Raw genomic sequence first — 26,159 nt, forward strand, 5'->3', positions numbered from 1 at the left:
TGTTCCTTCTAGTGTAAACCGATAAAACGAATATCGCACTAGACTAATTCGGACCGCTCTGTCCAACAGGCACGTAAAATTACGATTTAGAAATAATTTTGTTTGTAATGGGAAACAAACCGACGGTTTCCGTCGGCGCAGGGCGTCGTATGTGAGACGTGATCCACGGGATCTGTTTGGGCTGACTTCAGATGAGCCTTGAAAAAACTAAACTGCAAATATCTGCCAAAACATAAGAGGAAATACACCTGACGACTCATAGGAGAGACATCTTGCTCGATTTAATTCAAATTTTTAAATGATACACTAACAAACTTTCAAACGAACATTGGCTGCGTATTTTTTTAAACAACGTGTGCATGTTTTCTGTGCAAACCGATTGCGAGATAGAATATTCTGTGCTACGCTGTACTGTGAAAATGTGCGGTTTCGCTTTCTTGCTCGCAACCAGTTTTATCCACGACAGCAGGGCACTGAGACCATTAGACAAGTCGTTTCTCCCATGTATACAGTATTTTTTCTCCTTACATATAATTTTAATGAAAAATTGTGTACACAACAGTATGCCGCTTTGTTAACTTCCTTGCAGTCCGTTTTAACAGAAAACAGGAAAGTTATATTTGTGGCTTGCGAGTTTATAATCTGAAAACAACGAAGGAATATGAACCATCTGTAACTTTGTAATTTTACCCGTTTGCAGATTAAAACTATGCGAAATATTATCATTGAAGCTAATATCTTCACAGATCCAGCAGCAGGATACACATTTATTTTAGGCAGCTTCAGTTCCCAATCAACGTTTCGTTGGGAACAACAATAAATAAGGCTCAAGATCAGCCAGAGGGGAAGAGGAAATGGGCAGAGGACAGGGAGGGTGGGATTAGACATTGAGAGGGGAAAGGAGGAGGTGGAAAGAGAGGGAGAGAATGGTGTGGAGAGAGATAGGGGGAAGGAGGAGATGGACAAAGAGGGGATGGGGGGCAGGTGGTGGGCAGAGAACGAGGAGAAGGTGGACAGAGAGAAGAGAGAGGATGTGGTGGGCAAGCGGCGGCAAGGAGAAGGAGATCAGGACGTATACCCAATTCCCCCTACACCTTGAGCAATTGCGGAGCGTTGCCGGCTTCACTAGTGTAGATATTAATTGAAGTTTGCAAAAGAGTTCGTTGCAGAAACTACGAAAACCTTTCACATAACAGCTTACACAAGCGTAAAACACGCTTATAACTATGTTGAGGATTTGACCGTTTGATTCTGAGTGGACAGCACTGCATTTACATTATCATTTATTTTTAAGTAGCTCGCAAGAGAGAGTATGTCACATGATTTTACTGACCAGTTTGGGTTTATCCATGTTTAGAATCTTTCTATAGTTTGCATCTTACCTTTTACGAAGGGGGTTCTTGATTAAGTTCGTGCATAGGGATATATGGTTGTTGCAGTTTTCTCAATTATCTCTTTTACAAACGCTCATTTTATTGTGTATTCAAAGATTCTCTTTAACATGGTCTTTATTATAAATCTCAAGCTTGAAACTAGTTGTGAGAGTATAGAATAGTAGGACAATATATTGCAGCACGGCTGCGACAGTAAATATAAACAAATTTTTATGTATCACACGATATTCACCCAACATGAGAACGTCGGATGATATTACTTGCTATAGCCTGTAATTTTTCTTTAAGTGTATTTCACTTTATACGTTGGGACATAGTTAAAGTTGTCGAAGTTTCATATGTCACAATCTTCATCTCTCAACAAAGCTCAGAATATGGTAATTCGTTTTTGACACAAATAGCCATGTTGAAAGTGCGTTAGAACGCATACCTGCAGCGCGCTCATCAGAAAGATCAACAACCTAAAGCACAATACGGCCATCACAATTTCCTAAAAATGATTCACGTCTGGAAAATTAACTATCTATATCGATTAACAAAGTGAGTGAAGTCTGAGACCGGTGCATAGCCTAGCTAACTTCCCCAACGGATGGAGTCATATCGATAGTGTCCTAAATGTTCATTCTATGACGCCACAGAAATTTTTTTTTTAAATTATCTTCCCGTCATGCTCACCTCGCGACATACACGTGAGAGGAAATTATGATCAACAGTACTTTCAACGCTCGCTGCTAAGAAAAACATTTTTAAATTTACCCAGGACAGTGGACCGCTTTCTAATCGCCTGGGTCTTTCGGTCGCTATTCCTTAAGGATCAAATACTAATTCAAATAGCTGTGAGCGCTATGTGACTTAACAGCTGTGGTCATCAGTCCCCTAGAACTTAGAACTACTTAAACATAACTAACCTAAGGACATCACACACATCCATGCCCGAGGCAGGATTCGAACCTGCGACCGTAGCAGTCGCACGGTTCCGGACTGCGCGCCTAGAACCACGAGACTACCGCGGTCGGCTGGATCAAATAGTAGCAATGAAACTTTCTTCAGTTATATTTTTGATTCAGACCTGATCCATCCGTGACCGAACGCCACTGATACCGATTGCGGAAGCTTGTGTAAGTGAAAAGAGTGTTAAACATAATAAAAAGCAAACATTGCATTAGTTTCCGGCTCTTTCCCCGTTCTTGCAATATTACTTGAAGTTAGGCCAAAGTGGACGTTAACTACAGTTAGCTGAAATGTATGAAGTACAAGTCAAACGAAAGATTCTTCCCTGTGTTGGTAATTGTGCTTAGCGACTCCATCCTGTTAATTACGACGTTGTTGCGATGGCTGTTCCAGCAAAACTAAAACAAGTCTCTAATTATGGCCGTGTTCCTTTATTTATGGAGGACGTTTTGCAAACCTATAGGTTCAAAAATGTTCGGTTGCCCAATAACGCGAGGTTATGAAGGAGTATTTATTGCGGAATGAAGAGGCCGACCATGAATCATTCGCAACGCGCATCCTGGACGTAAATCTAACGTCGGCTGCTGGTAAGCGGGAGATAGCCCGGCGCCACGACGGGGCCTGCCAGTCCCCAAGCACGAAAATTTGCATGCATGGAACACACGATTTGGCAGAAATTTTGTATTCCAAAAATACCAAACGTCTACAATTCTACATTATCCATTGCTGTTGGCTTTAATGATTTCATAAAGACCTGTGTCCACTTTTACTACATAAAACTAACAGTTCGAGCCAAAACTGCGAAAAATAGCCCGATGCCGTCACACGTCTACCACCGAGCATCGTTGTTGCCGCAGTACTTCACCCCATTACTCATTCCACTATTTACTTTCAATATATTTCAAGGCAGGCCAAAATGCAGTTATCCAAAAAGCTTGATGTAATCATGAGGCCTCCGACAAACCATCATTTCAGGCTGGAAGATTTCGTTAGAGACGTGATTAGCGCTGGACTTAATTGAGCGCTTAGTAATTATATTTCATTTTTGACTGCTGCTAAATAACAGAGCCAGAATAGATAAACTATGGTCAATTCGGATGCTTTACGTGAGCCAGCAAAAATTCATCGTACTCGTATGTGGTTTACTGACATGCAGTCGGTTTACTTTTGTGGAAGGCAGTGCAATTTATTTGGAAGGTGACAGTGACTCTCCGCTCTATGTGCCATGTTGGTTGGAAATTATCCTTATTTGTTAACAAATGGGAATTCTCTTCGGCCATAATTACATAGCCCCTTGGTGTGAAGCGAAATAGGCAGGGCATGAGACAGATGGGACGTGCCTGGTTCACCTATACTCTACACCACCCTGGCTGGCAATATGAGCACTAGCAGTTACGCTTCCGCGGCTAGAGTCATCAACTTAATCCGAACCGCTAAAATTACGCTCGCACAGTCAGTGCTATGTTAAGCGGAGTGACCAGTGCTCAATAAACCACGAACAACTAGCGATAGTAGGAAACATCCCTGCTGTCAATCATTCCTTAGAATTGTCTACTACTGACAACATTCCTCAGAACATTAATAATGTGAAATTTCTGGACAATGTTGTCTGAAAGTTAGTGCTCGATGTAAATTTTAAGTGTTAAATACACTCCTGGAAATTGAAATAAGAACACCGTGAATTCATTGTCCCAGGAAGGGGAAACTTTATTGACACATTCCTGAGGTCAGATACATCACATGATCACACTGACAGAAACACAGGCACATTGACACAGGCAACAGAGCATGCACAATGTCGGCGCTAGTACAATGTATATCCACCTTTCGCAGCAATGCAGGCTGCCATTTCCACCTGGCGCCTCAGTTGGACCAGCGTTCGTGCTGAACGTGCAGACCGCGTGAGACGACGCTTCATCCAGTCCCAAACATGCTCAATGGGGGACAGATCCGGAGATCTTTCTGGCCAGGGTAGTTGACTTACACCTTCTAGAGCACGTTGGGTGGCACGGGATACATGCGGACGTGCATTGTCCTGTTGGAACAGCAAGTCCCCTTGCCGGTCTAGGAATGGTAAGGAATGGTAGAACGATGGGTTCGATGACGGTTTGGATGTACCGTGCAGTATTCAGTGTCCCCTCGACGATCACCAGAGGTGTACGGCCAGTGTAGGAGATCGGTCCCCACACCATGATGACGGGTGTTGGCCCTGTGTGCCTCGGTCGTATGCAGTCCTGATTGTGGCGCTCACCTGCACGGCGCCAAACACGCATACCACCATCATTGGCACCAAGGCAGAAGCGACTCTCATCGCTGAAGACGACACGTCTCCATTCGTCCCTCCATTCACGCCTGTCGCGACACCACTGGAGGCGGGCTGCACGATGTTGGGGCGTGAGCGGAAGACGGCCTAACGGTGTGCGGGACCGTAGCCCAGCTTCATGGAGACGGTTGCGAATGGTCCTCGCCGATACCCCAGGAGCAACAGTGTCCCTAATTTGCTGGGAAGTGGCGGTGCGGTCCCCTACGGCACTGCGTAGGATCCTACGGTCTTGGCGTGCATCCGTGCGTCGCTGCGGTCCGGTCCCAGGTCGACGGGCACGTGCATCTTCCGCCGACCACTGGCGACAACATCGATGTACTGTGGAGACCTCACGCCGCACGTGTTGAGCAATTCGGCGGTACGTCCACCCGGCGGCGGTGCACAAATGCTGCGCAGCTAGCGCCATTCGACGGCCAACACCGCGGTTCCTGGTGTGTCCGCTGTGCCGTGCGTGTGATCATTGCTTGTACAGCCCTCTCGCAGTGTCCGGAGCAAGTATTGTGGGTCTGACACACCGGTGTCAATGTGTTCTTTTTTCCATTTCCAGGAGTGTATATGATAAAACCTGCTTTTGACATATTTATTATCTTTGCCCACTTGCATGGTATGTGCTATGTTCAGTCTGATGGAAGAAAGGATTATCATAGACTTGAACAGCGGGTGAATAAATGTTATTCACTGTCACAACTTTTTAAATCGGGGACTCTAACCAGTATGTTTACCTTTAGCGTCTACAGAGCCCAAGTACGGGAGAAGTACATCCATACTGGTGTTTCACCTGGAATCGAGAAGTGTGCATTCTACAACAGGACTATAAAGATAAGTAAAGAATACGAGAAAAACCTGAGGCAGAAGGAACGTTTGTGAAGCACTGAAGGTCAATCACACGTGAATTTATGCGTACGTTAACACATTTCAGTCGTGAAAATGGAATTGCTATAACAAAGTTTTCTTCCAATGTATTTATGCACAGATGTAATTTTATCTTTCAAACGATTAGAAAACATTATTACATTTACGTTAGATAGCATATTCTCCAGTTAAGTCTCCCTCTAGTTTCAGCTAGGCGTGATTAACAGCTCTGTAATTGAAGTGTTTCTTAATACAAAAGCTGCCACGTTAGATTTGTTGTTCCTGATAGAACCCATGGTTACTCTCCCACGACCAGCCACGTATCATACTTGTCTCAAACTGAAGCTGGGCGTGCTGCTAGGACTCCAGTCCCACATACACATCTCTATGAAATGCAAGCTTTACGAGATGAAATAACGCAAGGCGTTAGTAGACCTGTACAATGCCATACTGAGACGGCTGGGAGAGAGTAATCATAAATATGGTGACGGTCCTACATTACGCTGAAATACTTCATGTATCTCTGTGCAGCGATATTTCTCTTCTTTTGCGCTATAAGCTGTACTGTCACAAATTTATGACTGTATTTCCTTTTTTGCTATCCTTAAGTAACTACCAAACCTCTTAGTTTAGAACTTCCCAATTGCGAAACTTTTTATAAAAGAGAACTGTAAATATTTCCTTATTAATTTCATGTAACCTAATGATTAACGAAACATCGATACTGACCGGAACGCAGCAGACCATGAGATGCGTTAATAGCGTAAGATCAGGGCTGATTCCATTTATCTGACCTGCAAAATATTTAAAATATCCATTTTTGACTATAAATAAGTAAAAGCAAAATACAAAGAAAAAGACAGTTCCACACTTTCTGATAAGATATTTTGAGTCGTTAGGTCAGATCATATTGCTTTTCAAATTTTTCGATGCTCGATGTTTCGATCCCTCTGCTGCGATCTTCTTCAGGATTTCATTGGTATCCCTGAATGGCTGCACACTGACGGAAAACAGAGTCGTGCTCATTTATAAAAAGCCATTTCCTCGTGTTTTTCGGAGAAGTCAAGTAACAGGCTAAAAATCTTCAGGCTGCTACTGGTACGTCGTCGTCGTTGGATAAATACTGAAGGAGCGGGTGAGTCCAAAATAACGTTGTGTGCCGTCTCGGCTGTTTTCTCATAGTTATCTATGTTCCTCTTTCGCTACAGATCTGGGTATACACGAAGACGGAGGCCTGTAGAAGTAATCTCTGTTGAAACTGTACTCATTCTTCGATATTTTCACTGCTTCATGGAATGTCTTTGTACAAAATATTACTGTCTCTACCTAGATCACGAATATTCTTAAAATCCATATCCTGCCGCATTATTCGGGTTTTCCACAACCGTTGATTTGACATTTTGTCTTAAGGTGTACGGCGTTCGTGCTCTTTAACGCGTTCTTTGATTATCCTTCCAGATTCGCCAATACATACTTTGCCACAACCACATATCACTTCAAATAATCCAGCAGTGTGGAGGAGTTCCGGCATGTGCGTCGTAGATCAAAAGACGTCTCATCTGATGTCGACAGAGAAACGTAGTCCTCTTCAGAAAAGGTCTGTCGAGACTATCGATTACTCTAGCCGCAAACAGAAACATTACAAAATATGCAGGAGGCACCTCGGTCTTCTTGTTTCCACTTGTTTACATTACTATAATTACCGCTTTAGACTTATTTATTGGGGACAACGCTAGTATCCCTCACTGTCCTTAACAATGACAACTTGCGAAAAGCTTGCCGTTGCTCTCCGTCATGATATGAGACATACCGAAACCTGTATTGTGGAGAGCACTACGGTAAGTGCTTGTGCAGTGTCTGTTGTGAGCAGAAAGGAAGGAGGAAGATGAGCCGTGACATCCGTGTAACAGATCTCTGAGACACTGGAGCAGTTCGAAAATTACGCTACAACCTCGTCTCTCTCAGACCGTTCAGAGACCTTCTGAGAACTACGGAAATGGACATTATCTCGCTCAAGGCACAGATAGCATATGGTATAGCGTAAGTAAACAACCGAAAGCAGATGATAGTACAGTAGGTTCCTACATTGTTCACTGGTGAGAGACGGGTGAAAAATAAGGGGAATTATGTCATGAGGAGATACTTCCTTTCTAAATAGTGCTATGTTGACAAGCGGGAAGCATCGCGTCATGTGATTCTCGACGCACTCATATTCTACCATGATCATGAACCAAAGTGTACCGCGCTTCATCTGTCAAGCTAATCTTCGGCACTTCGTGCATGCAATGGAGATGTTCCAGCGTCTATGATAATTTCTTAGCTAAATGAATAGCAGAAGGTGGGGGTACACATACGAGTTATGGCTCTTTTAGCCCACAGTGAAGAGGTGATTTCTGATAGAACCGCTACTCACTAATCACCGTTGCTCCGCATTAAATTGGCGAGTGATTAACCCTAGCCGGCCACTGTGGCCGAGCGGTTCTAGGCGCTTCAGTCCGGCACTGCGCTGCTGCTACGGTAGCAGGTTCGAATCCTGCCTCGGGCATGGATGTGTGTGATGTCCTTAGGTTGGTTAGGTTTAAGTAGTTCTAAGTCTAGGGGACTAATGACCTCCGATGTTAAGCCCCATAGTGCTTAGAGCCATCTGAACCATTTTTGGTTAGCTCAATTGTAACCCACCTACGTGCTTTCAAAATCTACATCTACATCCATACTCTGCAAGCCACCTGACGGTGTGTAGCGGAGGGTACCCTGAGTACCTCTATCGGTTCTCCCTTCTATTCCAGTCTCGTATGCGCAACAATCCACACTTCTGTAACATGCCGAACGATTCAATTCGCTATGATGACAGGAGGCTCTCCGTTAGGGCACAGCGTCTACCTTTAATTCGCTTGCAATTGAGTATGTAGCGGATCAGCAAATTCATTTTAAATGCACTACAAATGTTATATTATTTAGCTATGTGGATAAATTAGTGCTGAAATCAACTTATATATATTAACAGGCCATAAGAAATGAAGTATGTTAAAAGACAATTGTAATTTCAGTTATTACAAAGGTTGCAGAACTAAATCAAAGAAAAACGTGATAAGGCACATCGGTAGCTGCGTGTGACAAATTGTGTTACATGTACACTTTGGTTCAGACATGTTGATGGTAGAACATGGGTGCGAAATACATACAATGCATTAAGAAGTTTTATTGCGACAATCTGACATTTTCAGTATTGTACTTCCGAAAGTTGTTACGTTACAATTTGTAGGTACAGAAGAGAATTGATCTAAAGACGAGATATAGAGGGTTAAGAAAGAAGAGAGTTAAAATGGACGAGAGCTAAGGGAAGAGTGTGTCATATGGGTAGGATACGTACAGAAAAATATTCGAAACGTGTAGTATGTACGAGCAACATGTACAATGATCTACAAATTCAGATAATTCTGAATGAAAACAGATTCGAAATTCATTTATATAATTACTATGGATCTGGGACTGCAAATACAGCGGCAGTAAATAAACTGAAGTTCAACTGAATATTTCTCTATTGAGAGGGTTTTGGTTACTGTAGATGACTCCCGAGTCATCTTTGGTAGACGTATTCGAACTCCGGATTGATTGCACTCTGTAGGTCAGTGGAGACATGGAACTACTAGTGCTGCTGTTGACTTTCTTTTATCAACAATGAATGTGATACCAATGTCTACGTCAATAACGTGTCGTATTTGTTCCAACAACAACAAAAACACAAAGAAAGTATATATTAAAATAGTATTTGACTAAAGAAAATAAAAATTCACCTTCTGCGCAACACAAGAATATTTTTAATTTCCGTGTTAGTACGTCAGTGTTAATAGTATTACTAATCTTCCTTTTTTCTCTTTATTGTCCCTTTTTCCTGCATCGGCACAGGTTCGGAATGATTTTCAACGCATTTCCTATGGTTAATATAAGGGGTAGCCGGATGCCCTTCCTGTCGCCACACAGTGAACACCCCCCCCCCCCCCTCCCGATGGAATGTGTGTACACCAACTGTCTGCATGTGAAAGTGGAAGCTCCTGGTGTTTAGAAGATGTGCTTTAATAATTTTTTTCTAAATGTATGCGAATCGTAGAACTGAGACGGGACTTGGGTACCAACCCAATATTCACCTGGTGGGATGCGGAAAACGGCCTGAAAACTACGTCCACCGGAATACTGACTGTCATCGTTAATCCACCAGACGGATTAGCTCGTGGACCGATGTACCTCGCTATCGCGGAAGCAGTACTTTAACATGTACGGCTATGTGGGCAGATAGTGTTGATAATATTACTAATAAATAATACAGTAACATTCTTAAATAGCTACAACAAAAACTGCCTAGTAAATTATTTAAAAGCTGCCTAACTAAGGACAAAAATCTATAGAATTAGTCCACGCTGATTCACCCGGCGTGCGAACAAATAATATTATTGACTAGTCGACCTAACTTGAGCTACAGAAGCAAAACGCCGCGTTCCTGAAGCTATTCTAGGAAGTTTATTGCGACAAATGTATTCATAACTTTACTGCTTGAATCAGTGGTAACAGGTATCACGGAAGTAAGACTGCAAATGCAAAGGTGCCTACGAACATAACAGAAGCATTTCATGTGAAGTTGATGCTTTTTTGTTACACATCAGTTAACAGCTGCTTTTGAATAATATTGTAGTGCAGCTACACTACCTACATTTTAAATATGGAAATGAAACCTTCCATTCTTCCACAGGACTGAACGGGAAGCCAATCAAGACCGATGTTGGGCACTGTCACAAGGAATGCTCCAGCACCAGCGACAGCTTAGAGCTCATCGATGAGGTAAGAAATATACCAAAAGGTGTAGCGTACACAATTTTATCCTTTTGCGCAAAATTACTAACTGATTGCATAGTGGGTAATACACAGAATAGTAATTATGACTTAACAACATAAAAGTTAAGATATAATCCAGCAATATCAGTAACAATGCTTAAAATCAACTGTTTGCAGTAGAGCGGGTAATATGTAGCTAATTGGCCTCATGAAATGAAAATCACTGTTTTGAATATATTGCGTAGATTAAAGTTTTTAGCAAACAGACACTTACTGCGAAGTCAAAACGGATCAAGAAACAGTGTGGTCCGGTGCAACGACCACTCCCGGACCTTCGAAACTGGTCAAGAAACACGTTTTCTTTTTTACAGTCCTCCATTACAGAAAGTCTACGATATCGGAAGTGCTGACCAGAAATGACAGATGTCTCCCACCACTAAACGAGACCTAGACAGCTATTCGCCGCCGTCACGTTCTTTCGTGTAGATACTACAGAGATAAGGATGCGAGTCATTAGGCAACGGCTTTCGCATCCGCCTCCGGGTCAATGGCTTGTCCTGCAAATCTTGTCAGGCACTGCTGTTATGAAGTGAGAAAAAGCAGGTCATGAGACCTAGAAAGAAGAAGGGAATTTATCCCGTCTGGACGGGCTGCCAGGTGCGGTGTCAGCGTAATCGTGAGTCACGAAAGGAGTGCTGTCTGGCTTACAGCAAACCGGCAAGACAGGCGAAAGCTCGACAGCTGTCAGATGGCAATCTGGACGTATTATCTGGTCCAGGTGGTCAGGTTGCTCGGTTCAATAGAGCCGGTAATCTAGCGATGGTGGTGTGATTCACTTCAAGAAGCTCCTACTAAAACGGGACTCTCATACTTCAGGTCAGAAAAAAATTTCCCAAAAAACAGGTTGCTGATCCCACTCAGTTTCTAAAAGCAATAAATATTAAACGCTTCCATAGATTTTACTGCATGGTCTCAAACACGTATTTTCCTCAAAGCAGACTTTTTTTTATAAGTTTTAAACTGTCTGCTCTGTGAGCTGTAGTATTATATTCATTTATTTCACGTCCTCTCTTACATCATTGGAGACTCAACACTGCCAAAGAACACAATACATGAGCCGCACACAGTATGAATGATAATAATAATAATAATAATAGTAATAGTAATAGTAATAATAATAATAGTGGGGGCAATGAATATGCCGTGTTAGAGTAAGTCAAGATTCTCAATTCATTTTAATCCAAACAAGGTGTGACAAGATGGTGTATTCTCTCGACGGGGTCAGATATTACCAGACAGCGCTGTAAACCAGCAAACGGATGCACGTGATTCGGCAGAAGGTTCCCGTGTTGTTTACTGGCGTAAAACCTAGCAAACGATTATTTCCCTCCTACATATCCCTCGGACGAGAATATCTCGCCACCAGTCGTCCCTGTGATCAGCAGCTCACCCTGCCGGTGGAGTTTTTCCCCGAACAGAGGTAGAGCAGTTATCTTTAATCCATTTTCTCTTGAATGTATGTATAATGGTTGAAGTTTTCCAGGATCGCCAAATCAAATGGCTCAAATGGCTCTGAGCACCATGGGACTTAACATCTGAGGTCATCAGTCCCCTAGAACTTAGAACTATTTAAACCTAACTAACCTAAGGACATCACACACATCCATGCCCGAGGCAGGATTTGAACTGGCGACCGTAGCAGTCGCGCGGTTCCGGACTGAAGCGACTAGAACCGCTCGGCCACCACGGCCGACTAACATGATGATGATTAGGACAACACAACACCCAGTCCCTGAGCGGAGGAAAGCTCCGATCAAGCCGGGAATCGAACCCGGGCCCTTAGTATTGACATGCTGTAGCGTTGACCACTCATCTACCGGGGGCTGACCCAGGATTGCCACTTTCTGTTTTCACTACGTGAAAAAATATTCTGCAATACAATCTGTGTTAAATGTTCCTGCCCTGCCCCTTAGTGATGTCACGACCTCTCACGAAGTTTCACTAATGTCCGAGGCAAGAATCCATGTGCTCCTAGCAATACGTTGCATTCAAAACAAATTTTGTTACTTAATAACCCATTTATTACAAACTAAACGTTTGTCGGTAGAGAAAGATAAATTCTCGGCACTTTTACACTCATAGAATAGCGTTCAGAAGGGCCGACAGCCCCCCTTCGTCACAAAAGAGACGCTTAAAATAGCTAAACTCAGGAATCAGACATAAATGCTCTGCAGCAGTCTAAGTGCGTTCAGATAAATGCGACTGTCCGACAGTTGACTGGAAAGCATTTAATGTTAACAAGTAATCCACCACCTTAAGTCGTTTCTTGCCGCTTCGGCCGAAATATCCACATAGACAAAACAAGAGAACTACAACGTAGGCTAGGGATAACACCTCAGATTCCCGCAAAAACAATCGTTATTTACTTACTGTACTTTAATTACAGCACAGTAGGACCATCTCTTGCGGAAGGACAGTCTCCAGCTATCTAACATATCATCTACGGATGCACTATGAATAAACACTGGCCTTTAACATACGGAAAAAATGTTCAGAGCCCTAACATCCATGTACGAGAAAGCAACATGCGATTTCTCGTACTGGTTCCTCTATTTGAAGGCTAACTGGGTCGATCACTAACTGTTGACTCCAGAACTTGTACCGAATACATCCTTCGACAAAGAGGATTCAAAACTCACCTGGCGCACTCAAGTGCTGCCGACATTCTCATATTTTGCGAGCTTCAGGCGGCTCCCTATATTGTTTAAACATTCATGCGTTTTAGCCAATGATTGGCTTGTGACTCAGACACGGCAATAATCAGTGGTGGCAAGAACTGTCACATTATCGTCTATCCCTTGCTGAGAGATTTGTTTTCGTCCCCGGAAAATTTCTAAATTTTAAGCGAGCCTAGCAATTTGACCTCAACATTCACAGCATTTAGTGAACTTCACCGAGAGCCTACATTATGCAGTGCTCTCAAACTTATACAGCACCGTCGCTAATGACTGACGTCGGAGAGACGTCGAAAACTGTATTAAATTCTTTCCGCCAAGGGAGATAAAATTTCTTGTAGCGAATGAACATCACGAAATGAATCAGAGCGAATGAGATGTCCGATGCGCTCGACCTCACTGCTGCCCCATCTAAAGCATCTTTTACGAAGGAGTGAGGTCTACACAGTATTACGTAAAGTAACTTCTGCTTTAGCTTCAGAGAGAATATTTTCGTTAATATGTTTTGTGGATATCAGTCGCTGGAGCGCTCGACTGGCAACAAATTAACATGAACACTTCCACTAACAGATGACACGATAATTCCAGTAATTAAATAATGGGGGGGGGGGGGGGGGAGCGATACTATGCATGGAGACTTAAAGAGCCACGAAACAAATGTTAGAGAAACACGAGATCTGTAGTGCATAAGGCTAACAGAAGTACTTAAGTTCAGTAAATCTTCCAGCCGCCGCTATGACCAAGCGGCTCTAGGCGCTACCGGAACCGCGCTGCTGCTACGGTCGCAGGTTCGAATCCTGCCTCGGGCATGGACGTGTGTGATTTTCTTAGGTTAGTTAGTTTTAAGTAGTTCTAAGTCTAGGGGACTGATGACCTCAGATGTTAAGTCCCATACTGCTTAGAGCCATTTGAACCATTTTTATATCTTCCATTTTTACTAGTCTCAAAATCATATTTTGTGACTCTACCCCGGTGTGTAAAACCTAAGGACGAAGATAACTTCCCCATGATGTGTCACTGCCAAGTAACATAGCTTGATGAAACTTGCACCATGCATAGAAAGAACTACTGCAGTATAGTACACGAGGTAACTGAAAGAAATGCGCAATAGCATGAAAGAAACGATATTTTATTGAAAGACAATAATTGCACTGAAGTCAATGCGATTCGTGACGGTCCCATGGACATTACAAAACGGGGTGAGTGATCACCACGGATGGCAATGCATGCTCTGTCTCGTGCTACCATGCTGGCCACAAGACTGGTAAGGAATTCTTGTAGTATGGCTTTCCATTCACCCCCAGCGCGGTTAATAGCTGCTGGATAGTCACTGGCGCTTGTGGACGTGGTGTAATACGTCATCCCAACGCTTCCGCAAGTGCAATACTAGACTGCAGTAGTTATTTCTGTGTATGGTCATGTTTCATAGAGCTGTGTTACTTGCCAATGGTAGGCCATTCGAGAGTCACTTTCGTCCTTTATTTTCGCTCAAATACGAGCAATAATAAGTAGTAACGTATTTAGTGATACAATGGAAAAAACGTGATAGACGTACTTATTAGTCCCTAACTACAACCCCACTCCTCTCTTTAACCTTCTTCTACCTTTCTTTTTTTTGCGTCGAAATTGAGTACTAAAAATAGTATGGAAGGACATTTACTAGCTATCTGCTAAGGGATCACGCATTACGCAATTTCAAGCGCTGATGTTGCTGTTAGGCATGTAACATGGTGAATGAAAGGTATCTGCTATGACAGAAACAGGCATAGAAATTCCGTGTAATGCGTGATTCGGGAATTTCCTTTTCGGGCCATATTACCTGAATGTACAGAATCGTATTGCATGATACCAACGTAAGCGTCGGCTTAACTGTCGGTTTAATGGTTGAACCAGTCTGAACTACTGCGTTTCAGAACGGCGCCCTTTTGTTCAGATACGTAATGTCAAAATCTCATGCAAAGGATAACTCAGTAAAGCCCTCTTAAATGAACCATCTTGCCGGTTTTGCATTAATTATTTAAATGGTAGGGGGTTTATCTAACTAATGAAGAGATACATTAAGTTCAGATTTATTCAGTTTACTGTTTCTCCTCGTCACACAAATGAGAAAAATATCTACAGAATATTTACGCATGAATGAGGAATAAAACTGGGGGAAAGAATCACTTGTTAAACACTTCTCGGTGGGTCACAGGAAAACTGGTAGGACAAAATGAAGGTATCAGCTCTGAGGATCTTAGTCAAACTTTCATTCAGTAGCAGCAGAGAAACGTTGCATGGATCATCTCATATAAAGGGCTTGCTGGTCAGACATGTAACAAATTAAACACACGCCCTTGACACTCGGTGAACAACATTGCGGAAATGGGTTAACAGTGAACACGACTCACTACGATGACGTCCCTCGAGAATCAGAAGCAAGCAACTTATAGAATCATTCGCATGGAATTGAATAAGTCGTACGTCTCCACATAAGTCATTCCGGATTAAGAAAGGCTACTAGATCCTACATGTCACCCAGCGAAGGAGTGCTTAAGAAACCAGAAGTCACCGTTATAGTCTGAGGGCAGCGCCTGTGCCTTTCGAAATCTTATGCCAGCATCTGCTCCCGTTGGAGACTGATACCAGCACCCAGAGTTAGTTATGAGCTGAAAGAGAACAAAAAACATCAGGACGTACTAATAATTAATTCATTAACCTTTACAATTTTCACTTCTTTGATTTCTCAAACCCTCTTCCATTCATTCTGTTAATAACTTCACTGACACCATGATTCACAGATTTTAGTTCTTGAGGATGTCAAAAATCGAAAGAAAGCCATTCCAGGCGTCATAAAAAGAACTCTTTTACACCTTAAGTTTACAATATGGCTTCATCAACAACGATTTTCGCACCCAGTCACACTGCAAGCACATCAGAATTGATTGAACACATTATGTGAGGTTTACAGGGTTAACTCATACCAGTAATAGGAACCATACATAAACGAACAAAAACCCAATTTAGACACGCACTGATACAACAATTATGGCAAGCATATATACCTTGAACGCCGGCATTACAGAAAAATTAACAGTGTTACAAATTTTACATAGACTTGTCAGAAATACTAATACAACAATCATAACGAAAACATTCACACACACATTTCAACTTTTGTTCTAAAGTAATAATTAATTAAATACTTCACCTAATATACAAGCAAAAATTTTTTTATTATTAGAAAATATACTCAACAAAAATAAGGCGATAAGGTGCACAGAGATTCTGGAACCAAAGAAAAGTCGAATCAGGGACACTGAAACAAGTCATTTTTACATCTACTTCGACAGTGGTCCTTACGCGCGATTATGTTGGCAGTAGTAGAACCGTTCGGCAGTCAGCTCCAAATGCCGGTTCTCAAAGTTTTCTCAATAGTGTTTCTCGAAAAGAACGTTGCCTCCCCTCCAGGAATTCCCATTTGAGTCCCCGAAGCATCTCCTTAACACTTACGTGTTGTTCGAACCTACCGGTAGCAAATCTAGCCGCCTGCCTCTGAATTGCTTCAATGTCTTCCTTCAATCCGACTGGTACGGATCCTAAACACTCGAGCAGTACTCAAGAATAGTCGCACCAGCGTCGACATCCTTTACAAGTGAACCACTCTTTCCTAAAATGCTCCCAATAAACCGAACTCGACCATTTGCCTTCCCTACCAAAGTTTTCACATGCTAGTTCCACTTCATATCACTTTGCAACGTTACGACCAGATATTTAAACGACTTGACTGTGTCAAGCAGGACACTAGTAACACTGTATCCGAAAATTACAAGTTTTTTCTTCCTACTCATCCGCATGAACTCAGTTTTTTTCCACATTTAGGGCTAACTGCCATTCATCACACAAATTGCTCTTTTGTCTAAGTCGTCTTGTATCTTCCTACGGTCATTCAACTTCGACACCTTACCGTACATGACAGCATCATCAGAAAACAACTGGAGATCGCTGCGCACCCTGTCCGCCAAATCATTAATGTATATAGATAATAACAGTGGTCCTTTCGCACTCTCTGATGAACACTCGCCGTCGAGGTCATCTTACTGGATTCTATTATTTGAAAAGTCTTCGAGCCACTCATATATCTTTGAATTTATTCCATATCCTCGTACCTTCGTTAACAGCCTGCATTGGGGCATCGTGTCAAATGCTTTCCGGAAATCTAGAAATATTGAATCTGCCTGTTGCCCTTCATCATTAGTTCTCAGTATATCATGTGAGAAAAGAGCAAGCTGAGCGATGCTTTCTAAAACTATCCTGATTCTTGAACATAAACTTCTTAGTCGCAAGGAAGTTTATTATATTCGAACCGATAATGTGTTCAAGGCTTCTGCACGAAACATAAGTTAGGGATATTGGTCTGTAATTTTGCAGGCCCGTTTTTTTACCTTTCTTATATACTGGACTCAACTGCGCCTTTTTCCAGTCGCTTGAAACTTTGTGCTGGGCAGGAGATTCACGATAAATACAAGCTAGGTAAGGGACCAACGCCGTAGAGTCCTCTTTGTAAAATCGAACTGGGATTCAAGCCGGACCTGGTGCCTCATTTGTTTTCATATCTTTCAGTTGTTTCTCTACGCCAGATATGCTTACTTCTATGTCGTCCATACGGGAGTTTGCCCGACGGTCAAATTACGGTATGTTTGTACGGTTCTATTGTGTGAACGATTTCTTACACGCGAAATTTAAAACTTCGTATTTCCTTTTGCTACCTTCAACTGCCGCACCATACTTGTCAACACGAGATTGAATGGAGCCCTTAGACCCACTTGGCGATTTTACACACGACCGAAATTTTCCGGGTTCTCTGCCAGATCTTTTGTTGAGGTGTGACGGACGTTGTAGTTGAATTCTTCGCGAATAGGTTTTGTCACAGACATACCAATTTGTACCACTCTTCGCCTGCCGTAATTTGTGCGCCCCCTTTTGAACAGAGAGAGCAATAGCCTCTGCTTGCTCAACATTCACCGAGTTTCGTTATTTAACCATGGTGGATCTCTTCCATCCTATATCCATTTACTATGCATGTAACTCTCCAGACCACGATTTACAGTCTGCTTAAACTTTGCCCATAATTCCTCTACATCCATCTAACTGTAACTACGTGATGCCATTTCACTGTCTAAGTAAGATGTTTATAACTGCTCATCTGCTCTATCTAGTAGAAACTATCTCCTGGCCTTCTTGATTGATTTATTAACTTTCGTAATCATAGTTGCTATAATAACATCATTATCACTAAACCCAGTTTCTATACAGACATTGTAAGGTCCGACCTTTTTGGAGCTACAAGTTCTAAGATATTTTCATTGCTTTTGGGCTGTTGAGCTAGCTGCTCAAGACAATTTTCAGAAAGCTTGTTCAAAATTATTTCGCATGAGTGTCTGTCTGTATCCCCCGAAATGAATCCATAGACATCGCAGCCTGTACTCGGCAGGTAAAGTCGTCTCCAATTAGTGCTGCATGACCTGTATATCTATGCGCTATAGACTGTAGACTTCCTTTGAAAGATTATCACAGCGTAATCGGGTGGCCGGTGGAAACAGCCAACAATTAACTTAGTTTTATCTACACCTGTTATACGCGACCAGATGGCTTCAATGTCACACTTAAATTCGACCTCAGAAGAAACAATATTTTTGTCAACTGCAATGAACACACCCCCTCCTATGGCCTCTAATCTATCTTTCCGATATACGTTCCACGACACGCTAAATACCTCAGAGCTTTCCACTTACGGTTTCACCCAGAATAATTTGAGCGCGTAAACTTCCCTGCAGAGCACTAAATTCGGGAACTTTATGACGAATATTTCGACAGTTTAATGATTAAATTGTGATGGTCTGAAATTTCTTTATTCTGAACGCCGTTTGACTTTCCTCTGTGTGAATAGACTGGCGAGTGTTCTTCAGAGCACCTCAAACTACCGCCTAGGTTAAAAAACCCTTATGTGCACTCCACAAGTACTCTGCTACCCGAGTAGCTGCTTCCTTTGTGTAGCAGCTTCCTTGTGTGTGACAGAATGAGACAAAAGATAAGGGATTTGGACCCAATTTGTCGCAAAAAAGTAGTCTATTGTCGCAAAATTAAGTGTCAAATCCATTATCAGAGACAAGCACACAAATCACTGACCATCGTTCAGTCAAAGAAGCAACTCGTGCTAAAGTGTTCTTCAGTGCCCTGGAGGTCGGCTCAGCTGTGGAGATGGCAGCTTGGTTATCGGGATGGTCTGATGTCTCCTGCCGGATGCATAGGCCGGTTAGCACACGTGCCCCCCATGACTTTACAATGGGTGACAACTTGCTTGTTCTCTGTCCCACATCAAAGTGGCATGATGAAGAAGTCATCTGGCCTCTTGAAAAGTGAATGTATTTCCAGGCTGTGGCATGTCTGCAACTGCACCCCCTGACTTACGACATCGTAAGTTCAACTCGATTTCTAAACTGAAGGAAACACTTCACGGCACCGGTTCAGAACTGCTACAAATTCGTCGGGCAACAGACCGAGCCGCTCAAACTTTCAACACAACTGGCACTGCTAAGAGTATCCTACGAATTCCACATCGCTAACAACGGGTTATACACAATTCTGGTGACTACTTTGAAGGTTAGTAAAACTTTGAAACACGTATCTATTTTGTACGAGCTGTAAATAAATAGTCGCCACTATTAAAGTTCCAACCCTCGTATATTCAAGCGCTGCGCTTAAAATGCAACGCATTTCTACGAAACACAGTTTCATAAACGCGTAACTTTTCGTACTTAAAACCCGAACGATGAAAGATTTTTGCAAACGCTTCTCATAATTACCGTACGTATATAATTTTTACTATCATCACTATCACTTTAAACCTCTCAGCACGTGCGATTTACGTAAAACCGTATTTTACGTGCATTTTATGTGCGACTTTAGACTGCTATATGGAGAGCTGCATCATTCCAGTTTCAGGACTGAAGACCACAACAACAACAACAACAACATCGTGGCAACGGATAAAGGTTCCACAAAGGAGCAGAACGACCTTTAATTAAATATATCTGTATACCTTCTTACAAAATTTGAACCGATTCGCCCAAATCTGGAACACAGAAGTGGAGCGCGTAAAAAATAAAAAATTGTTGTTTTTGCACGTAAAATCCGAATGTAGTTAGAATTCTGAAAGTGAGTTTTCAATTTTATCGTAATAATGCACTTGTTATTTGATTCACTTTGAACCGTTTCCGCGCATTCGATTCACGTATGAACGACTTCCACGTCCAACATTTAACTCAACTTTAGACGATGGTATCTAGACAATGAATGAAGATGGGTGGATGAAAGCGATTTTGTTTTCGTTTTGTCTATTTATTTACCTTCGTGCAAAAGTTTGAATCGATTCGTACAAGTTTCAAGTATACAAATGGTGCGCTTCAGAAACCTCCCAGAAAAACATGTTTTTCACTTGAAATCCAAATGAAGCAAGATCTTTTCAAACTGGTAAACTTATTTTAGATCAAGGTCCGGTAACCGCTGGACCAAATTCAACCATCAGTCTTGCTCCAGGTCGGAATTATTTAAGGGTGATTGTTTTTGCATGTAAAACCCAAACGAGGTGACTGCACACGTAGAATCCAAACGTTTCACATATAAACGATGCCATTAGCTGAGAATTAATTTCAACCCAATTAAAATCTTTTGCAAAAGGAATTAATCGATTCGCACAATTTTCCTGGGCTCCAGTTCCGGTTTGTCATTCAAGCTTGCTTAATATACTGTAACACACACTGAGGTGACAAAAGTCATGAGATACCTCGCAATATCGTGTCGGACCTCTTTTTACCCAGCGTAGTGTACCAACGCGCCGTGGCATAGACTCATCACGTCGTCGGACGTCCCTTGCGGAAATATTGAGCCATGGTGCCTCTACAGCTGTCCAGAATTGCGAATATGTTGCCGGTGAAGGATTTGTGCACGAAATAACTTCTGATTACGCCCATAAATTTTCGATGGTATTCGTGCCGGGCGATCTCGGTGACCAAATAATCCGCTCAAACTGTCCAGAGTATTTGACATGCCGTATCGTCATCCGTAAAAATTCCATCGCAAATAGCTGCAAATAGTCTCCAAGTAGCCGAACATAACCATTTTCAATGATCGGTGCAGTTTGACCAGAAGCCCCAAGGTCCACACCATTATGGAGCCAGCACCAGCTTGTACAGTGCACTGTTGACAACAGGGGGTCCATGTGTTCGTGGGCTCTGCGCCACACACGAAACCTTCCATCAGCTATTACCAACTGAAATTGCTACTCATCTGACCTGGCCGCGGTTTTCCAGTCGTCTAGTGTTCAACCGATACGGTCACGAGTCCGGAAGACACGTTGCAGGCGATATCGTGCTGTTAGCAAACACACTAGCGCCGGTCGTCTGCTGCCAAAGCCCATTAACGCCAAATACCTTCTGCAGCGTCGTCGACAGGACTGACTGCGGACCTTTGGCACAGAGCCGAGTGGAGGGTCTGAATCAGAGGCTGAGACGGTTCTGCGACCGTGTGGGCTGCAGATTCCTCGACATGCACCATAGGGTGGTGGGGTTTCGGGTTCCGCTGCATAGGTCAGGAGTCCACTACACGCAGCAATCGGCAACACGGGTAGCAGGGATTGTGGGGAGTGGACTGGGCGGTTTTTTAGGTTAGATGGCCTCGGGCAAGTACAGAAGGGGCAACAGCCTCAAAGGGTGCGGGGCAAAGTCAGGACATGCGGGGACCAAGCAGCAATCGGTATTGTAATTGTAAACTGTCGAAGCTGCATTGGTAAAGTATCGGAACTTCAAGTTCTGATAGAAAGCACCGAAGCTGAAATCGTTATAGGTACGGAAAGCTGGCTGAAGCCAGAGATAAATTCAGCCGAAATTTTTACAAAGGCACAGACGGTGTTTAGAAAGGATAGAGTGCATACAACCGGTGGTGGCGTGTTTGTCGCTTTTAGTAGTAGTTTATCCTATAGTGAAGTAGAAGTGGATAGTTCCTGTGAATTATTATGGGTGGAGGTTACACTCAACAACCGAGCTAGGTTAATAATTGGCTCCTTTTACCGACCTCCCGGCTCAGCAGCATTAGTGGCAGAACAACTGAGAGAAAATTTGGAATACATTTCACATAAATTTTCTCAGCATATTATAGTCTTAGGTGGAGATTTCAATTTACCAATTATAGACTGGGACACTCAGATGTTTAGGACGGGTGGTAGGGACAGAGCATCGAGTGACATTATACTGAGTGCACTATCCGAAAATTACCTTGAGCAATTAAACAGAGAAACCGACTCGTGGAGATAACGTCTTGGACCTACTGATAACAAACAGACCCGAACTTTTCGACTCTGTAAGTGCAGAACAGGGAATCAGTGATCATAAGGCAGTTGCAGCATCCCTGAATACGGAAGTAAGTTAATAGGAATATAAAAAAAGGGAGGAAAGTTTATCTGTTTAGCAAGAGTAATAGAAGGCAGATTTCAGACTACCTAACAGATCAAAACGATAATTTCTCTTCCGACACTGACAATGTTGAGTGTTTATGGAAAAAGTTTAAGGCAATTGTAAAATGCGTTTTAGATAGGTACGTGCCGAGTAAAACTGTGAGGGACGAGAAAAATACAACGTGGTTCAACAACAAAGTTAGGAAACTACTGCGAAAGCAAAGAGAGATTCACTCCAAGTTTAAAGCAGCTAAAACCTCTCAGACAAACAGAAGCTAAATGATGTCAAAGTTAGCGTAAGGAGGGCTATGCCTGAAGCGTTCAGTGAATTCGAAAGTAAAATTCTATGTACCGACTTGACAGAAAATCCTAGGAACATCTGGTCTTACGTTAAATCAGTAAGTGGCTCGAAACAGCATATCCAGACACTCCGGGATGATGATGGCATTGAAACAGAGGATGACACGCGTAAAGCTGAAATACTAAACACCTTTTTCCAAAGCTGTTTCACAGAGGAAGACCGCACTGCAGTTCCTTCTCTAAATCCTCGCACAAACGAAAAAATGGCTGACATCGAAATAAGTGTCAAAGGAATAGAAAAGCAACTGAAATCACTCAACAGAGGAAAGTCCACTGGGCCTGACGGGATATCAGTTCGATTCTACACAGAGCACGCGAAAGAACTTGCCCCCTTCTAATAGCGGTGCACCTCAAGTCTCTAGAGGAACGTAAGGTTCCAAATGATTGGAAAAGAGCACAGGTAGACCCAGTCTTCAAGTAGGGTCGTCGAGCAGTTGCGCAAAACTATAGACCTATATCTCTGACGTCGATCTGTTGTAGAATATTAGAACATGTGTTTTGCTCACGTATCATGTCGTTTTTGGAAACCCAGAATCTACTCTGTAGGAATCAACATGAATTCCGGAAACAACGATCGTGCGAGACCCAACTCGCTTTATTTGTTCATGAGACCCAGAAAATATTAGATACAGGCTCCCACGTAGATGCAATTTTCCTTGACTTCCGGAAGGCGTTCGATACAGTTCCGCACTGTTGCCTCATAAACAAAGTAAGAGCCTACGGAATATCAGACCAGCTGTGTGGCTAGATTGAAGAATTTTTAGCAAACAGAACACAGCATGTTGTTATCAATGGAGAGACGTCTACAGACGTTAAGGTAACCTCTGGCGTCCCAAAGGGTAGTGTTATGGGACCATTGCTTTTCACAATTTATATAAATGACCTCGTAGATAGTGTCGGAAGTTCCATGCGGTTTTTCGCGGATGATGCTGTAGTATACAGAGAAGTTGCAGCATTAGAAAATTGTAACGAAATGTAGGAAGATCTGCAGCGGATAGGCACTTGGTGCACGGAGTGGCAACTGACCCTAATGTATTGCGAATACATAGAAAGAAGGATCCTTTATTGTATGATTATGTGATAGCGGAACAAACACTGGTAGCAGTTACGTCTGTAAAATATCTGGGAGTATGTGTGCGGAACGATTTGAAGTGGAATGATCATATAAAATTAATTGTTGGTAAGGCGGGTACCAGGTTGAGATTCATTGGGAGAGTCCTTAGAAAATGTAGTCCACCAACAAAGGAGGTGTCTTACAAAACAGTCGTTCGACCTATACTTGAGTATTGCTCATCAGTGTGGGATCCGTACCATATCGGGTTGTCGTAGGAGATAGAGAAGATCCAAACAAGAGCGGCGCGTTTCGTCACAGGTTTATTTGGTAACCGTGATAGCGTTACCGAAATGTTTAGCAAACTCAAGTGGCAGACTCTGCAAGAGAGGCGCTCTGCATCGCGGTGTAGCTTGCTCGCCAGGTTTCGAGAGGGTCCGTTTCTGGATGAGGTATCGAATATATTGCTTCCCCCTACTTATACCTCCCGAGGAGATCACGAATGTAAAATTAGAGAGATTCGAGCGCGCACGGAGGCTTTCAGACAGCCGTCCTTCCCGCGAACCATACGCAACTGGAACAGAAAAGGGAGGTAATGACAGTGGCACGTAAAGTGCCCTCCGCCACACACCGTTGGGTGGCTTGCGGAGAATAAATGTAGATGCAGTTGTAGAATTTCGCCGCACTATTCTAACGGATACTTTCTTCATACGTATCATATTGATTTCTGCTGTTATTTCACGTAGTGCTGCTTGTCTGTTAGCACTGAAACTCTACCCAATGCTATTGTACTGGCGGCCAGAGTGGCCGTGCGGTTCTAGGCGCTACAGTCTGGAACCGAGCGACCGCTACAGTCGCAGGTTCGAATCCTGCTTCGGGCATGGATGTGTGTGATGTCCTTAGGTTAGTTAGGTTTAATTAGTTCTAAGTTCTAGGAAACTGATGACCTCAGAAGTCAAGTCGCATAGTGCTCAGAGCCATTTTGCTATTGTTCTCGGTTGTTAAGCGAAGGCCATCGGCCACTGCGTTGTCCGTGATGAGGGCTAATGCCTGAAATTTAGTATTATCGGCAAACTCTTGAAACTGTGGATCTCCGAATATTGAACTCGCTAATAGCATTGAAAGATATATACAAGGAAGTCAGAAACAGACTGAAAACTTTGTAAGGGTTCTGCATGATATGTTGTGCTGAGGAATAACTACGAAAAGAATTCGATACTTTGCCCCCGTTTACGAGTTAATTAGTACAGAAGTTAACCAATCAGGCCGCAAATTCAAGCGTTCTGCCAGATACAATTAGTTACAGTTGTTCAAATAGCGTAGATTATAGCGAATGAGACTACTCATCCTTTGGCTGAGGTACGATCACCACTACCTTTCCGCGTCCAACTTTTGCAATGCTCTTTTGTTCGCTTTCAGGAAACCTAACGAAGATCACCCTGGCGACACTGCCTTGAACTTGCCCGCAAAATGGCGTTATTTGCTAAATTCAAAGCTAATTAATTCGCAAATGGCGCAACACATCGAGATGTTTTCTTAGCAATTATTGCTCAGCACAACCTACCCTGCACCACCTTTACAAGCTTTTCTGAATGTTTCTGGCCACCCTACAAATAAATACATATTGATATCTCTCATCGACCCTACACATTTTAAAATTACAAAAAGAAAATCCAAAATCTTTCCTTGATGGAAAAAATGTTTGGTAGTTGCATCCGACACTACCTGCGTGGCTACGCTACTTCTTCAGGTACTACATGCCGAATAGGAGACTTTAATATAAATAGACAGAAGGTACCAAACTCCAAAAAGCAGTCCCTCAGCACCAAGTCAGGATATCCCTTAACGTCATGCACTATTCTTTCGTATACGTTCCTGTTTCTGTAGTATGGTTTAATGCTGTTCTCTTCTTGATCCTCAGTTATTGTTTTTACCTTTGGTCGTTCCCCTTTTTTCCTATTATATGTGTGTCCAATTGGAAATCTAAATTTATCATTGTTATTTCGTTAGTTGTGATTATCGTATATGACATCATCTACGAGTCTCATACGTTACATCATTTCCGGAAACCTTACATCAAAAGTCTCATTCGGCCAAAATACTGAGTACACTCAGGTTTCCGTTCATGATACCTTGCTTGGTGAGTTCCTCGTTCTTTGCTGCTCACAATGCCCAC

At 42.7% G+C, this 26,159-nt stretch overlaps 1 protein-coding gene across 1 annotated transcript in view; it reads left to right on the plus strand.

The window, feature by feature from the left end:
• Positions 1-26,159, plus strand: part of LOC126334785 (uncharacterized) — a 199,574-nt gene that overhangs the window by 68,410 nt on the left and 105,005 nt on the right. The window contains exon 3 of the mRNA XM_049997387.1: positions 10,265-10,353. Coding sequence (XP_049853344.1) covers positions 10,265-10,353 — 89 coding nt within the window. The remainder of the gene's footprint in view (positions 1-10,264; positions 10,354-26,159) is intronic.

This window comes from Schistocerca gregaria, chromosome 2 (genome assembly GCF_023897955.1).
Source record: "Schistocerca gregaria isolate iqSchGreg1 chromosome 2, iqSchGreg1.2, whole genome shotgun sequence".
In the NCBI taxonomy this organism is placed as follows: domain Eukaryota; kingdom Metazoa; phylum Arthropoda; class Insecta; order Orthoptera; family Acrididae; genus Schistocerca; species Schistocerca gregaria.